At 50.2% G+C, this 16,159-nt stretch overlaps 1 protein-coding gene across 3 annotated transcripts; it reads left to right on the top strand.

Annotated features, from left to right (window-relative positions):
• Nucleotides 1-987: 987 nt before the first annotated feature.
• Nucleotides 988-15,989, top strand: Pacsin3 (protein kinase C and casein kinase substrate in neurons 3). Of its 3 annotated transcripts, none has more exons than XM_028778518.1 (10): nt 988-1,175; nt 11,583-11,673; nt 11,817-11,973; nt 12,547-12,782; nt 12,884-13,039; nt 14,042-14,217; nt 14,357-14,477; nt 14,570-14,706; nt 15,047-15,168; nt 15,472-15,989. In XM_028778518.1, the coding sequence occupies exons 2-10, from the start codon at nt 11,620-11,622 to the stop codon at nt 15,585-15,587; spliced, it is 1,275 nt and encodes a 424-aa protein (XP_028634351.1). In that variant the 5' UTR covers nt 988-1,175; nt 11,583-11,619; the 3' UTR covers nt 15,588-15,989. The 3 variants fall into 3 exon arrangements, with proteins under 3 accessions (XP_028634351.1, XP_028634349.1, XP_028634350.1); XM_028778516.1 differs by lacking the exon at nt 988-1,175 and adding an exon at nt 8,209-8,315; XM_028778517.1 differs by lacking the exon at nt 988-1,175 and adding an exon at nt 11,018-11,364.
• The last annotated feature ends 170 nt before the right edge of the window (nt 15,990-16,159 follow it).

Raw genomic sequence — 16,159 nt, 5'->3', positions numbered from 1 at the left:
ATCTAAATATTCTCTGGGCATCTCGGCTGATGTCAGAGTTTGTTTCTTACTTCCTCTGAGGAGGAGGAGGGGACCTAGTAAATCTGGTCAGTTTCAGGGACTTCCTGGAGCTATGTATTGTTTATTTGTTTTGTGACAGAGTTTCTCTGGGTAACCCTGGATGCCCTGGAACTCACATTGTAGACCAGGCTGTCCTGAAACTCAGAAATCCCTGTGTCTCTGCTAGGATTAAAGGTGCATGGCACCAGGACCAGCCTTGAAGCTATTTTGAGTTGTTCTGTCTTAAGGAATCTCCCTACAAGATGGATTGTTTCAATCTTGGAAGAAACAATTACAGAACACATTACCAAAACCAACTTACTTGGGGGAGAAAAGGGTTTATTTCCAGTCATATGTCTGTATCACAGTGGGTCACTGAAAAAAGTCAGGGCAGTGGGGCATTGGGGCAGTGAGGCAAGTGGTGGCACACGCCAGTACACAGCACTGGGGAGAAAGGTGGGTCTCTGAGTCTGAGGCCAGCCTGGTCTACAGAGCCAGTTCTAGGACAGTCAAGGCTATGCAGAGAAACTCTGTCTCAAAAAAACAAAAGAGAAAAAGAGAAAAAAAATTAAAAAGTCAAGGCAGGAACCTGAAGGGGTTTTTCAAGACAGGGTTTCTCTATGTAGCCCTGGCTGCCCTGGAACTTGGTCTGTAGACCAGGCTGGCCTTGAATTCAAAGATCCACCTGGCTCTGTCTCCTGAGGGCTGGGATTAAACGTGTGTGCCACCACTGCCCTAACCTATAGGCCAGACTATGGAGGTGTCTTCCCACTTGAGATTCTCTCTTCACAGATTGGTTTGTGTCAAGTTGACATAAAACTAACCAATAGGAGGTTCAAGGCCATTCTGAAGGGGGCAGGGAGGTACTTACTGGTAGGATAGCCCTCATGGCAAAGGTTGAATTGTGGGAGTGCCTTCTACTCTTCTGACCCAAAGTTCTTTCCCAAGGACTGTAGAGATCCCAAATGACAGAAAGGAAAATGCTCCTTTGTGGTACAGCGAAGAGCCGGTTTCCTATGGGAGATGAGTCACATGCTCGTGGGACTGGGAGAACTTCGTCTACATTCCTTCATGGTCCAGCTGTCCACTGCCCTGCTTTGACTCCTGGCCCTACTATACAATAACACTTTCCCAAGGTAAGTTTCTTAGTGTAGAGAAAGTTCGAGGCCAGCCTGGTCTACAGAGTGAGTTCCAGGACAGCCAGGGCTACAAAGAGAAACCCTGTCTCAAACAAACAAACAAACAAAAAACAAAAAAAAAAAAACAAAAAAAAAACAGAGAGGAAGAAACTAAGGTCTGGGTGATGGAATCTTAGCACTTGGGAGGCAGAGGCAGGAGGATCTCTGAGTTCCAGGCCAGCCTGGTCCTACAGAGTGAATTCCAGGATAGCTAGGGCTACACAGAGAAGCCCTATCTCGAGAAACCAAAAAGAAAGAGAGAAAATAAGAAAGAAAGGATAAAAAGAAACTAAAGCAAGTAGCATTTGTACAGATCCCCATATGTCCTCCTGAAATGTCAACTTCTGAGTGGGTTCACAGACACTATCTATTCAGATTTATTTTATTTCTATTTTATGTATGTGCATAGTTTGTTTTCATGTGTCCAGGCATTATATGCATGCAGTGTCCAAGGGAGGCAGACAAGGGCATGAGATTCTCTGGAACTGGAGTTAAAAATGGCTGTTAGCTGCTACATGGGTACTGAGAATTGAATCTGGGTCCCCTGGAAGATCAAGAGGTACTTTTAACTACTGAGCCATTTCTCTACCTCTATTTAGTTTCAGTTTTGAAACAGGGTCTGATGTGGCTGGCCCAGGTGGGCTTTGAACTTGCCATATAGCCAAGCCTAACATTGACTTCTTGATGGTCCCACCTTTACCCCCACGCTTTGGGATTGCAGGCATCACCGTCTGGCTCAGACACAGTTATTGTTCCTTCTTTTCTCTTCATTCATAACTGTGCCTATTTCCTGCGGGCTCCGAGCTGAAGCGTTTCATTATGATTACAGGCAGTCTAGACGACCAAGCCACCTCTGAGTCGGCAGCACGAGGGTTTGTGCTCCATTATGCAAAGAGGCACACTTATGAAACTTTGTGAAGAAAGCTTGTGAAAGCTGCCTGTCTTTAAAGCTCAAGAAGACTTTGATGAGCTTTCCAAGGTTAACAGTCTTGGATTTCTAGTGAGCATTGCACAGTGGTTTAACTGATTAGTTTCTGGAAAGATATGTGTACATCCTATTCCCCAGAGCCTGAGTGCTAACTCACTTGAAAAAAGTGTCTTACAGATGTAATCAAGGATTTTAAAATGAGACCATGAAAGCCAGAAGCAGGGGTCCATGCCTGAAATTCTAACACACACTCTCATTATTATTTTTTAGATTTATTTTATTATTTGTAAAATATACGTATGGGTATGCACATGTGAATAAAGTGACCTCAGAGGTCAGAGGAGGGCATCAGATCCCATGGAGCTAAAGTTAAACCCAAACGTGGGTTTCTCCTTTGTGAGAACTGTAAGAGGTTTCAACTACTAGACGTCTTCTTACCAGCCCACTGTGGTTATATTTTTGAGACAGGGTCTCATTGTAGCCCATGCTGGCTTCAAAATCACTGTGCAGTCAAGGATGCAAAAGTTAACATGAAAATACTACTAGCTAAGCCACAAACCTTATCACATGTCCCCAAGTGTTACTAAGGTCCTACTCCAGGATCATAACTTCTGGGTCATATTGAAATGTGTCTCATCACTTCAATTCATCCTCAATTCTTCCTTCCCCTTTCCTTCTCTTCCTCTCACCATTCTCTGCCTCTTTCCCTCTCTCTTTTGACCCCTTACCCAATCAGATAGAGTCTTGTTGCTATGTAGAAGAGGCTAGCCTCAAACTTGTATGGAAAGGCTTCCTGGTTCTGCCTCATTGGTAGTACAGACATGAGTCACCACAGCTAGCTTTGCTTGCTTGTTTTTGTTTGGTCTCACTCTGTATAGCCCAGGCTGACCTCCAACTCAAGATGATCCCCCTGCCTCAGTCTCCCACATGCCATTAGCAAGTTCTGGAAGCCCTTTCCTTAAATTGCTTCTTCAGTCCATCCACACCTCAGCTCCACTATCATCGAGCTGGAGGCCACTATCCTCTCATCCTGGTGTTTGCTGCAACCTCTTGTTTGGGCTTCCTACTTTAGTCTCTCTCTGACCCACAGATCGCTTAGTTTTATTGTGAAAAGAGCCAAGTAGTTAACATTTTAGGCTCTGAAGACCACACAATCTCTGTTCCACCTTGGCCAATGTAGTGAGAAAATGACTAGAGACAATTTGTGTGTAAGTGAGCAAGGCTCACTTTATTTTTGAACACTAAAATTTTAATTTCATGCGGAATTTTATTTTGAGTTTCATTTTTTAGGCATCCTTTAAGAATGTTAAAAGCATTCTTTGGCCTGTGGACCATGCTAAGCCGCTGTCGGCTGATTCCTTAGTCCCTTCCTGTCCAGCACCCAAGACCAGTCAGCTCGCTTCTCCCTATGCTGCACCCAAGCCTCCTCCTGAGGAAGAGACTAACAAAGCCTGGCAGTATGTGGGTGTTGTGGCCTTCCCCACTCTGTCACCATGCCCCACTACAATACATTCCTTCCCCAAGGTCAAGGTCACATCTCAGGGTCGGTGTCCTCATCAGTCCCCAGTCCTTCTGGAGTGCTCTTGGGTACATCTTCCCTTCACCTGGCTGTTGTTTGGTGTTTGGGTTTTGGGGGGAAGACAGGACTGTGCTTCTAGAGTCTTTCTCACACTTTCCTAATGGGAATTATGCTCCATCTATTCTTAACACACAACACCTTCCCCCCCGCCCCACCCCACCACAGACATTGCTTGTGCTAAGCACACTTTCCACCACTACTGAGCCTCACTCCCAGCCCTGCACTCTCTTCCCCTTACCCATTTAACATGTTTACCCCAGCCCGTAATTAAGTATTATTTGATTTTACTGGAGATTTTCAGGAAGTTAGAGATTTTGTCTGATTTCTCCAAGTTGAAGGCTGAACACCCAGAGGGATTCTGGCACACTGTGGTCGTTCCCAGAAAATGTGCTCAGTGAAAGGACCATTGAGTATCGTCACTGTTCAGCCACCATGGCAGACCTTCTCAGCAGAAGCCTCCCTCATGTACACAAACTGGAAGTTGAAGATGCTATGGTAGTTCCTGGCCACCTCCTGCCTGTCTGTGGTACTAACCAAAGGTTCTACCCTGAGCAAATTCCTACACTTGGAAAATGCTTTATCCTCTGTAACCTGCTTTGCATTTCCTCTCTAGTGCCCTTCCTCTGCTGTTCTTCCTGTGAATCAGCCTTCTCTAATGAGGGTAACCCCTCACTCTCATAACTCGGACCAGTTTTTCCACCCGGAGTTGCCTGGGATCTTAAAGGCGTAGCAGTTAAATCAGATACATTACTCAGCTGCCCTTCAGGAATGCTGGGATAATATCCAGAGGCTAAGAGAAACTTGAGAAATAAGGCAGCCTTCAGAAGAGCCTCACCCTCCCTGGAGTCCTCTGTGTGCTGTGTTTCACCTTCCATAGGGAACTCCTTCCAGAGCTATGTTTTAGAAGGGTAAATCTGGGTAGGGATGCAGCTCACTGGTAGAGTGTGTGTTTAGTATGTGTAAGGCCTGAGTTCCATCCCCACAAGAAGAAAACAGCTGAGGCAGGAAAATTGTTTAAGTCCAGGAGTTTGAGAATAGCTTTGGTAACAAAAGGTAACCCACCCCCAACTAAAGAAAAGAATAAAATTCAATTCTTTGGATACACTAGCTATGATCTAAGTGCTCAAAAGCCATGTGTAGCTGGTGGCTACCAATTGGACAGCACAGCTGTAGGGCCTTTCTACTGCTGCAGAAAATTTACCAAGCAGTGATGGCGCATGCTTTTAACCCCTGTGCTTGGGAGGCAGAGCCAGGTGGATCTCTGTGAATCCAAGGCTGCCTTGGTCTACAGAGCTAGTTCTGGGAGAGCCAGGGATACACGGAAAAACAATATTGGAAAAAAAAATCTATTGGACATCAGAGTTTTAGACCCAAACCCTACAGACTACCCCTCACCAGTTTTCATTTTAATTACAGCGTTTGGCTGGGCCTAATGGCACATTGCTGTAATCCTACCCAACACAGGGAAGTGGAGGCCAGTATCAGCTATGTCACCAGCTTTCAAAGGCAGCCTGAGCTATGAGACCTTGTCTTATAAAGCAAACAATATTGCAGAATTTACACATAAGAACATTAATTTCTTTTCAGTGCCTGGAATTAACCACAAGTCTTTGTGTGCTGAGAAAGCTTTCCACCAACCGCTGAGCTACACCTCAGCATCTCCAGGTGACTCCTCCAACATGTCAACTTCAGACTCCATTCCCAGAGATAGCTTTCAAAATCAGTCTGATGTATTTCCTCTCCAAACAGTGTTTGCTATTTTCTTTCCACTTAACAGTATCTTGGAGATCTTCATATGAGAATATGTGTGCATCTTAGGCTGAGGTGGAGCTTAGGAGCAGAGCATTTGCATAGCAGAAACAGAGCTCTGAGTTTGAACTTTAGCACTGCAAATAAAATGTTTAATTAAATAATATATTTCCTCTGTTCTGGAATTGTAGAGTAATCCACAGCTTTATCTATTCAGCAGTGATGGGCATTTGTACCTCATTTTCTTGGATTTTGTATAGTGCTTTATACAAACATCCTGGCACTCCTGTCTGTATTTGTACACATTTGTCTGTGGTAGATACCAAATAGTAGAATTGCTGGGTCATAGAATCACAGACTAATACCACTGGGTCTCGGCACACCCTATTGCTCCCACCTAGAATATCTCTCCCCATGACTAACTCCTCCTCATCAAGCCCAACCAAGTAGTGTGCTTTTGTGGAAGGTGGTCCTTCCTGCCTCAGTCTACTTGTAGGACTGTCCCTCCACATCTTTCATTGTTGTATACATAGGGCTCAGCCTTATTTCTCTATATAGTCCCAAAACCTGGGGTAGGGTTTAACATAAAGCAAAAATCCAAATGTTTCCTCAGGTGAATAAACAAACAAATGAAGGCTCAGTGGTTAGGACATTCCAGAAATTCAAGGTGAGGTCGATTGTCCTGAAACTTGGCTGTAGAACACCCTGGCACCTGGTACTCTGAGCCAAGTGGCTTCTTGCTGGGTTTCTGTCTTCGGACCTCTGGGCCTGGGCATCTGATCTTGAACTGAAGCACTGTGTAAGGAGTCTGTTCATAGGGCATAGAAATCTGAGCCCCTGGGGGAGTAGGAGCTGAGAGCTGGGTCCTGAGCACATGTCTGTTTCCTTCACCTACAGCTCACAATGTTCTGTCCTTCGCTCCCTCCCAGTACCTTAGGGACAATTAAGATCAGCTGCAACATTTCTGCTTTCCGATTGCAGATTTGAACCCAGGGGAATCCAGATGTTTTCCACTGCACATCCTCTTCTCCCTGTGGTCTGATGAACAGCCTTGTTTCCTGAGCCTCTATATCCTGACTTCCTCACATCCCAGAGCCTGGCTGCCAACTTTATTTTTAATGAGGTTTTAATAGGCTGCTTCTGTAATTAATTTCATTCTTGTATTTTCACACATTCTGTCTAGGTGCCTAAACGCCCCCAGGCGCTAGGTGCGATGTTAACTGATTCCAAATACTGCAAAGCACCATGGCTGTGATTAGACATTTCCCAAGCCCCTCTCATTTGCAGTTGTTTAACAATCATTAATTAACTAGGGCACACGGCCCAGTGGTAGGTCAGCTGGGTTACCTGTCAGGCAGAAAGAGATAAAGAGAAAAGATTTGCCCAAGCCTTGAAAGAGTGGGTGTTGAAATTGGTTTCAGAAACCACATCCTCAGGTTTCAAATCTCCTATTCGAGATTTGCTTCACCCGCGGGGCCAGAGTCCTCAGGCCACGGGTGACGCGCGTCTTTGTGACAACACAGGCAACTAAAAGAGACAGTTTCACGCTCCTATATTAGCCCCCAACAGTTGGTGTCCCTCCTAAGTTACCGTTATCCTCAGCAGCCCCTCTTTCCATTTTGTGAGTGAACTCTACTGAGCAAAGAACACGTCAGTGATTCCTTCCAGATTTAGAAACAACACGATTTTGCTATTTTTAAAGTTGTCTTTTAAAAATCCGCGCGCGCACGTACTCACACTTCTAAGGGAGTGGAGGAGGCTGGGTTAGAAATGTGTGTGCTTGGAAAGAGAGCAGCTAGGCCGGTTAATTCCCAGAGCGCGCACGGTCCCCTAAGGGGCGGTCCCTTGGGCTCTCCAACCCGGAGCGAACTGTGACTCCAGGACCCCTGAGCACCAGAGGCTGGGACCCTGCTAGCCCGCGTTCCCTTCTGTCTCTCGGGTTCGGGGCACCACTGCTGGGTCAACCGGCTCAGGAGAGAGCAGGAGGGGCGGGGACGCCGAGCAGGTGGCGATTAGGTCAGCCTCAGAACATTCTTGGACCGCTCCAGTGGATATAAATAACAGACCCACAGGCTCTGAAATCCCGAGAGGTTGGGGGTGGGGTAGTGAAGAAGGGATCTATTTAGGGTGGGGTGGCATCGTGAGGATTCGGGAAAAGTCTACATTGAACTAGGAGGTGAGACCTAGGGATTTCGTGTTTTGTCTCAGGTCTCGGAATGCGCGCTAGAGCTGCACGCAGAGCTGCTCTAGGTAGAAATGGCTTTTCTAGTCTCGCTTCTGCAGGACTAGAGATCTTGGGTAAACTGCTGAAGGTGTCTCTAAGCCTCATTCATGTCAGTGTAAATCAAACGTTTATAAGGAGTGGGTAGTTGTGAACCTGTCTCCCCGTAGCTAATTTCTAAGAAAGGTGCCCTCAGCAAAGAATGTAATGCAGCATTGTCCTCGAATCCGACCTCAGTGATTAGTGTGCAAGTTCCCGCTCACTCCCACCGGCGTCCCAGGCTCTGGAAAGGTTGGAGAACGACAAAGCTCAAATCTAGCTCTCCCGTAGCTTCGCTATTCCACCTTAGACTATTGGCCCTCTCTGCATCATGGGGAACAGATCCTATAGCATGCATTCCAAGCCACCTGGCACAGGGATGCCTGCAGTCCCCGCCGCGGGGATGCTGTTGGTGGGGTTGGGGCGGCGGCTCCGCAGAGAGGGCGGGCCCGGGGGGCCGGGCTTCCCGGGGGAGGGCCCGAAGCGCTCCAGGAGGCGGTGGCCCGGACCCGGGAGTGGTAGGACTCCGGACTGAGCGTGGCCAGATCCCCCTAACCCACCGAGGACCCCTGAGAGGACACGGTAAGTGCTTTGGAGGGGATGCTGGGGGACACGGCGGTGGCGCGGTGACTCTAGCTTGCTCTCTGGTCCTCCACGACTCCTGAAGTTGGCAATGGGACGGACTCCCGCGCGGGAGACCCTGGCCATTGGCTGCCACTGAGAGCAAGGCCATCTCATCTCCTACGCTAATTAGGCGTTTCTTCAGGCCAGCCAGGGGAAATGCGGCGTCCACGCTGGAGGAGCAAGTCATCTCTTGGGGCCCCTAGAGGGTCCCAAACTGCTCTCCTCGCGCCCATTCTGGAACCCTAGAAGGGGCCTCTGTAAAAAGCCCGCCCCCCCCCCCGCCCCTTCACGCCTCCATCTGTATAGCTAACCCTAGTAGGCAGCGCCCCTTCTCCGCTGCAGTAACCAGCTGGCCCCACCTCCCCACCGAGACCAAGTTCAACAAGTTTGTCCAAGAAGTCCTAGAGCCTCCATGTCTAGGCCTGGCTATGCCTATCGGTGTGGCTGGCTCCACCGGCTTGGAGTTGTTCAACACCGAGCCTTCTGGGATTCGGAGGTGGTTTGTCGGGTGGCGCTGTCTATAAGGGTGGAGGCCAAAGACCGGCAGCCCCTGGGTTCTGTGATTTGGTGTGGAGGCTCCGAGGTTAGGAGTGCGTCATCAGAGAGCAGGCACCTCAGCCGGCAGGTCGGGTTTCCAAAAGTGCCCCTTTGTTATGCCCCTCCCTGGCTCTGCCTCCTCCCCTTTTCTCTAAGCCACCCCCTCCCCCAGCCTTCCAAAAGACTGTGCCAGTCTCTTGATTTTAGGTGCCCCTCTCCTGCACCTCCAAATCCTAGGTCTACAGGCTGGCTGGGAGAGGCTGCTGGGGAAGCCCTTGGGCGCAGCCTGTGACTCAGGATACAGGACTGGGCTGGGCAGGGTGGCTTTGCACTCTTCCAGGCCTGTGTCCCCAGCTACTGGAAAAGGGTGGGGGCTGACTTCTGTGTAAGAGAGAGTTGAAGCAGAAGCCTTTGAAGCTCAGGTAGGGAGAGTGGGCTCTGTCCTGAAGCCCAGAACTCCCAGTTCAGCGCTAGTGGCTGAGACCCTGCCAGTGTTCCAGAAGCCTTCTCTGACAGGCTAGGTGGAGGGCCTGAGCTGGAAAGATTTTAACTACCTGTTCTTACTCTCTGAGCTCTTACTGTGGTAGGATGTGTTTACTCAGATGTGGGTCTCTGCTAATGTCAGGAGGCACAAGATGGCAATCCTCAACATGAACCAAGGTGCCAGGTCCACCCCCAGAGCTAGATGAAGCTGAGGTGCCGGGCCTGGCTGTGCCTGGGGCTCCAGCTTGTGTTTTCTCTGTGAGGCCTGAGGGAGCGGTGCCAGCACTACACACACAGCCTGCTCTGTTCTGGTGCCAGGGAGAAGGAATGGGTTGGGGGCGTTTCTCCTGGGAGCCAAGAGCAGGGAGACTGAGTAGGCAGGGGCCCCAGGTCCTGGTTGGTTCACTGGGGCAGCTCCCAAGGCCCAGTAATTTATAATTACTGCTCTACCTCTTTACTTCCCAATCTGGCTGGCAAGCCATTCTGGACAAGTGGGGCTAACTCAAGAGGAAACAAGGTGGAGAGCTAGTGGAGCCTGGGGTGGGGGGCCAGGGGGCAGTTTGCTCTGTGTCCAGGGATCTTCATTGCCTGTAGGCTAATGGGGTCCTAGGGAAGAGGCCGGTCTCCCTCCTGCCAGCAGAAGTAGGAAGTCAGCTTAGACCAGGCTTTTCTCAGAGCTGCTGTAGACAGCAGCTTTTCTGGTCTTCAGATGGGACATTCTTCTTTCCTTTTTGGTGCTGATGATGGACCGAACCTCTGGCCTGAAGTATGTCCTATCTCTGAGCTAGGCCTCCAGTCCCTTGTTTTCTGAGTTAGTTGTTACCAATTCTAGTTGCCCGGGGGTATTGTGAACTGAAACTGCAGAAGTCTGTCAATGACTTGGGACAGACCCAGTCACAATGTATGGGATGTATAGTAGGACTAGGAACACAGGGGCTATGGGGGCCCTGAGGAAGGCGTAGTAAAGTTTGGAGTTTTGAGAGTGAGTAGAGGTTTACCAGTTTAGAGAGCACTGTGTCAGAGTCCTGCTTTGGTTGCTTCAATGTCATACTCTTGTCCTCTTGACCCAGTTGTCCCTTATGCCTTGAGATATCTCAGGGAAGAAAGCAATTTTCTTCTATGGACTAAGAGTCAGTTGGTACTGGGGAAAGTTGAGACCTTGCCTGAAGGCAAGAGGCTGCATGTCACTCTGTCCTCTACTGGCCAGGAGGGAGGGAGGGAGGGAGGGAGGGAGAAAGAGAGAGACAGAGACAGAGAGACTCTAAATGACTCTGGGGGTAAATTTTCAATTTCACTTTGGCTTGCTGGCTGTTCATGATGCCCCACCCTGGGCTTTTTGAAAGCAGAATGGAATTGTTATCTCAGGACCCTTTAGGACACTTCTGGATGTTGTGTGGTGGTTGGGGCTGGCAAGTGTCCCTTTATGAATGATGGATCTTTCAAGTGTTTCCAGTTCATTGCCTAGTTTTGGGTTTTACATCAGTCATAGCATGGATGCTAACTTGGTGGGGGAATTTCCACCTCAGAGTGAGCTGAGGCTCCCTTAGGGCAGTAAAACACAGTTGTCCATGATGGAGTCCGGGCCTTCTGGCTCTCTTTCCACTCTGCTCAGCATGGACAGTTGCTGGGGCTGTGACAGGGTACCTTCTCACTTGGACTGGTTTGTTCATGGGGTTGCCTTGTCATCCAAGGGGCCTAGTTAGGCAAGAGTTCTCTTCTCATCTAAAGTAGGAGTGTGGGGCTTTCTGCCCGCCACCCACCCCTGTCTGTCACCTAATCCCTTACTGGATTGTGTGACCGGTCTGGCATTCTCGGCCTGGAATCTGGCACTTCTGACAGCAGTTGCTATATTGGGGGCACTGGGCACCGCCCTGGACACTGGAGGCTCCCACTCTTTACTCCCTTCTGTGCTCTTGTTAACGTCAAGACATAGTGGCAGCTTGGAAAGACTTGGACACGGGTCCTTGAAGTGATCTGGAGACCCCAGGTATGTAGAGGATGGACTGAGATAGGAAGATCCAGAGGGAGAAGGGAACTTGGAAGCTGCCATCTTTGTCTTTGCCTCTCTCCTGGGGACTTCTAGCTCTTTCTTGCTCGGCCATTCCTCTGCTTGTTCCTTGGGTGGTGCTTTGGATTGTTAGAAGGTCTTTTCCCAGCCCCCAACCTCAGGTCTCAACTTTTTGCTTAATTACCTGCCCTCCACAGCATCACATCTGCCACCATTCCGTGCTGCAGGGATACCATGGCTCCAGAAGAGGATGCTGGAGGGGAGGTCTTAGGGGGCAGTTTCTGGGAGGTAAGCAGTTGGGGGACTGGGTTTGGTGTGGCAGTAAACTGTCCCTCTCTTTCTGGGCTCAGCCACCTGTCCAGGGGAGTAGCCTAGCTATCAGCCCCAGCTGGAAAGGGGGCTGATAAAGCCATCTCTCCTCTGTGCTCTAGGCAGGCAACTACAGACGGACGGTACAGAGGGTTGAGGATGGGCACAGGCTGTGTGGGGACCTGATTAGCTGCTTCCAAGAACGTGCCCGCATTGAGAAGGCCTATGCCCAGCAGCTGGCTGATTGGGCCCGCAAGTGGAGGGGTGCTGTCGAGAAGGGTGAGCCAGTATGCAGGCCTACCAAAGGCCTCACAGGTTATGAGGGTGGGAGCCTCAGAACAGCCTCTTGAGGTTTTGTGGGTACTGGGGATGGAATTTAAGACCTCAAGTATGCATGACAAGAGGGATCTATGTTCCTGTTCCACCTGTTTTCTAGAACAGAAGTGAAGGTCAGAGAAGGGACTTGCCTGAAGTCACAGCTAGGCAAAGCTAAATGTGGAGCAGGTCTTTTATCTGGGTAGAGAGATCCCAGGCATATAGAGCTTGTGCAGCAGACTTGGCTTTACTCTGCTTTGGACAAGTTAACCTAACTTCTCTAGGTTAGTTGTTTTTGCCCTTTCCATTTTGACAGTGGCACTGCCCCCATGGTAGTGGTGAAGGTGAGGGTTCATGAGCTTGCTCAAGTCAGGGCTGAGTAGGGAATTCTAACGCAGCCCTTGACGTTGCTGCTCCTCAGCTTTGCATGCCAACTCCTACCATGCCCCTGTCTGGCACCCAGAGCAGGATGCGGGGAGAGGGGAAGGTCGTATTTAAGATAGCAACCCCACCTGGCCCAAGCTCATCCCTCTGCAGGCCCACAATACGGCACTCTGGAGAAGGCCTGGCATGCCTTCTTCACTGCGGCTGAGCGGCTGAGTGAGCTGCACTTGGAGGTGAGGGAGAAGTTGCATGGTCCAGACAGCGAGCGAGTGCGGACCTGGCAGCGCGGAGCTTTCCACCGGCCAGTGCTGGGGGGCTTTCGGGAAAGTCGGGCTGCAGAGGATGGTTTCCGTAAGGCCCAGAAGCCTTGGCTAAAGAGGCTGAAGGAGGTGAGACCAGGAACAGTGCTTACTGGAGGCAGGCACCTTCCAGGTCTGCATGGGACCAGGGTGTGGTGTCTAGGATTCGGAGTTGTTGTCATGCTTGTTAGGTTGAGGCTTCTAAGAAGAGCTACCACACAGCCCGCAAGGATGAGAAGACAGCCCAGACCCGGGAGAGCCACGCGAAGGCAGACAGCTCCATGTCCCAGGAGCAGCTTCGAAAATTACAGGAGCGGGTGGGACGCTGCACCAAGGAGGCAGAGAAGGTACGGTCCCCCGACAAAGCTTCCTGGATGCCTTCTCAGACCCTTTTTGAGATGATTATTTAACACTAAAACTTGGGCTGGACGTCGGGGTGCACACTTTAATACTAGCACTCAGAAAGCAGAGGCAGGTGGATTTCTATAGGTTTGAGGCTATCCTGGTCTACATAGAGACAAGCCCTGTCTACATGGAGTTCCAGGCCAACAAAGGCTACTATAGTGAGGCCCTGTCTCAACAAACAAACAAACAAACAAACAAACAAACAAACAGGAGGAACTTGGGCCTGAGGAGATAGCTTAGTTGGAGAAGTGCTGGTTGTGAAGGCAGAAGCTAGGGAAGGCAGCTGCAGTGGTAAAGGGGAATTGTCAGAATGGGTGTGTGCCGGGGACGGATGGGACAGGCAGATTCCTGGACCTGGATGGCCAGCTTGTTTAAGGGCTATGAGCAACTGAGGAAGGTGCGCCATGTTGACATTCTGCCTCCACCACATACACACGCACATGTACGCACACCCACAGAGAAACATGAGGAGATACGATGTTTGACCTAGGAGAGGAATGGGATTTTGAAAAAAGGCATTTTTTTTTAACCCAAGAAAGTAATGGCTGGGTTTCAGGCAGTTGGGGACTTAGTTGCCTGGAATCAGTTCTCATATTGCATACTCTGTCCCCTGCCCCGAGTGCCCTTCTCTCTAGCATTCCATCCTCCCTGAGGGGTGTCATTTCTATAACACCTCCTCCAGGAAGCCTACTTTGACTTATCTCACCTTATCACCTAGACTGACCCTCTCTTTCGATCCGTGCAGATTCTTCTAGGTGTTTATTTGTGTGTCACTTCCCTTATTAGGCTGCTTCTGTCAGTCCCTGAGGGTTGGAAGTGAGTTCCAGACCTGACTGCCCCTGGTGGCTAGCTTCAGGTCTAGCCTGTGGCTATGCTCAGTGAATACTGGTGTAGGCCTGAGTGGAAGGCATCTGTCCTTACTGCCTCCCTTCTCTCTCACCCAGACGAAAACCCAGTATGAGCAGACCCTGGCAGAGCTAAATCGCTATACGCCACGCTACATGGAGGACATGGAGCAGGCCTTTGAGAGCTGCCAGGCTGCTGAGCGCCAGCGACTTCTCTTCTTCAAGGATGTGTTGCTCACCTTGCATCAGCACCTTGACCTCTCCAGTAGTGACAAGTATGGCCAGCATATTCCCCTGACCTCTGGGTGACAAGTATGGCCAGCACACTCCCCCTGACCTCTGGGTTTCAGTTGGGCTGCATGACTTGAAGTTCTAGGGGCTTTGGCCTTCCCTGTCTGACTGAGTGCCTCATAGGTTCCATGAACTCCATCGAGACCTGCAGCAGGGCATCGAGGCTGCCAGTGATGAAGAAGACCTGCGCTGGTGGCGTAGCACACATGGGCCTGGCATGGCCATGAATTGGCCACAGTTTGAGGCAGGTGTTATAGGCTGGATGGGACTTGGGTTGGGCTCAGTGTGGGTCCCAAAAGGATGACAAGGTTTGCAATGTCTAAAATCTCTCCACAGGAATGGTCCTTAGACACACAGAGAGCCATCAGCCGGAAGGAGAAGGGTGGCCGGAGCCCCGACGAGGTTACTCTGACCAGCATTGTACCTACAAGAGATGGCACCGCACCCCCACCCCAGTCCCCATCATCCCCAGGGTGAGAGCTGAGATCCTGGTCGAAACAAAGACGCAGCAGCTCTATCACTTGCTTGTTCCCACCGCTTCTCTCCCATCACATCAGTACCTGAGGGTCACCATGGGAGAGTTAATTTCACAGAAGTTTAGATTTGCTTCATGGTTCAGTGTCCATCACAGCGTGGCTGTATAACAGCCCTGTGCACAGAGTTGGACCTGCATTCACAGTAGTGAGTGACAGCAGTATGACTGTTCATTCAGCTCCTTCCCGCCCACCTCATTAGTGGCAAAGCCCTTTGTCTTGAGTGCTGGATACGGTCAGTCTTGTGCCCTGAGTTGTCCCCTTATGTTTCCCTCTCTAGTAGTGGGCAGGATGAGGACTGGTCAGATGAGGAGAGTCCCCGGAAAGCTGCCACTGGGGTGAGGGTACGGGCGCTTTATGACTATGCTGGCCAGGAAGCTGATGAGCTGAGCTTCCGCGCAGGTATGCTGGGGCCCTTTCGTGTTCCTTCCCATTTCAGCCCACCCTACCTGCTAGAGCAGGGCTGTAGAAAAGGAAAGCCAGAGACTCCATTCTCAAGGGCTGCTTGGGGTCCAGCTGTAGCCTGACAGTTGCTTCCCTGGGGTCTAAGATAGGGTGGCTTTTTAGGGCTGAGTCCTATCCTGGTCTGAGTTGGGTGTCCTCCAGTTTGTAGCCCCTTGTGCTATCCCATCCCCCACTCTGTGACCTAGTTTTGAGACCAGTGAAGCTAGTGTCTTTAGCAGTGACTGATTTCTCTCTCTCCAGGGGAGGAGTTGCTGAAGATGAGTGAGGAGGATGAGCAGGGCTGGTGCCAGGGCCAGCTGCAGAGTGGCCGCATCGGTCTGTACCCTGCCAATTATGTAGAATGTGTGGGTGCCTGAGTGCCCCAACAGCCCTACAACAGTGTCTCTCTAACCTGGGCCAGAGCTCAACCCTTCCTGGACTGCTGGACCTGAAGGCCCTGAACCATATGCTGCTGCTGTCTCTCTGTTCCCACAGGAGGAAGTCTTAGGGCCCATGAAGGGAAGGGATCTGTGTCTAGAAAGAGGACGATAGAATTTAGGTTGAGGGCAGGATGGGAGGTTGGAGTGACAAGGGTTGAGAGCCTCCCCAGGAGCATCTGGGTCATCCCAGAAGTAGGGGGATCCAGTTCCTAAACTGTTTAAGTTCTTGGGGTAAGGTTGGGGAGAATGTAGTTTGGGGCTAGCAGCACCTTCTTTTGTGACTTATTGTAGTGTGTATTAAATATGATCAAGAATAAAAATCCCATCAAGTGTTGTGAGCATCTTTTGATACCCCACTCTTACTGGTAGAAGGCATGAGGGTGTGTGTGTGTGTGTGTGTGTGTGTGTGTGTGTGTGCTCGCGCCATGTGTTATGAAACTGGGATTGGGCAGGCAGTTGCCTCTTGGTACCTGCCCCTGGAATTTCAGGATTGTAATCTGGACTGGAAG

This window comes from Grammomys surdaster, unplaced genomic scaffold (assembly GCF_004785775.1).
Source record: "Grammomys surdaster isolate TR1022 unplaced genomic scaffold, NIH_TR_1.0 338, whole genome shotgun sequence".
Taxonomy (NCBI): domain Eukaryota; kingdom Metazoa; phylum Chordata; class Mammalia; order Rodentia; family Muridae; genus Grammomys; species Grammomys surdaster.
This window is presented reverse-complemented; position numbering and strand designations above follow the sequence as displayed.

What these genes read in the sequence shown, in the direction of transcription:
- Pacsin3 (XM_028778518.1), top strand. Translation starts at nt 11,620, where the DNA reads ATGGCTCCAGAAGAGGATGCTGGAGGGGAGGTCTTAGGGGGCAGTTTC. An exon ending in GAGGGGTGCTGTCGAGAAGG is followed by an intron (nt 11,974 to 12,546) that starts GTGAGCCAGTAT and finishes ATCCCTCTGCAG; the next exon opens with GCCCACAATACGGCACTCTG. An exon ending in GCACCAAGGAGGCAGAGAAG is followed by an intron (nt 13,040 to 14,041) that starts GTACGGTCCCCC and finishes TCTCTCACCCAG; the next exon opens with ACGAAAACCCAGTATGAGCA.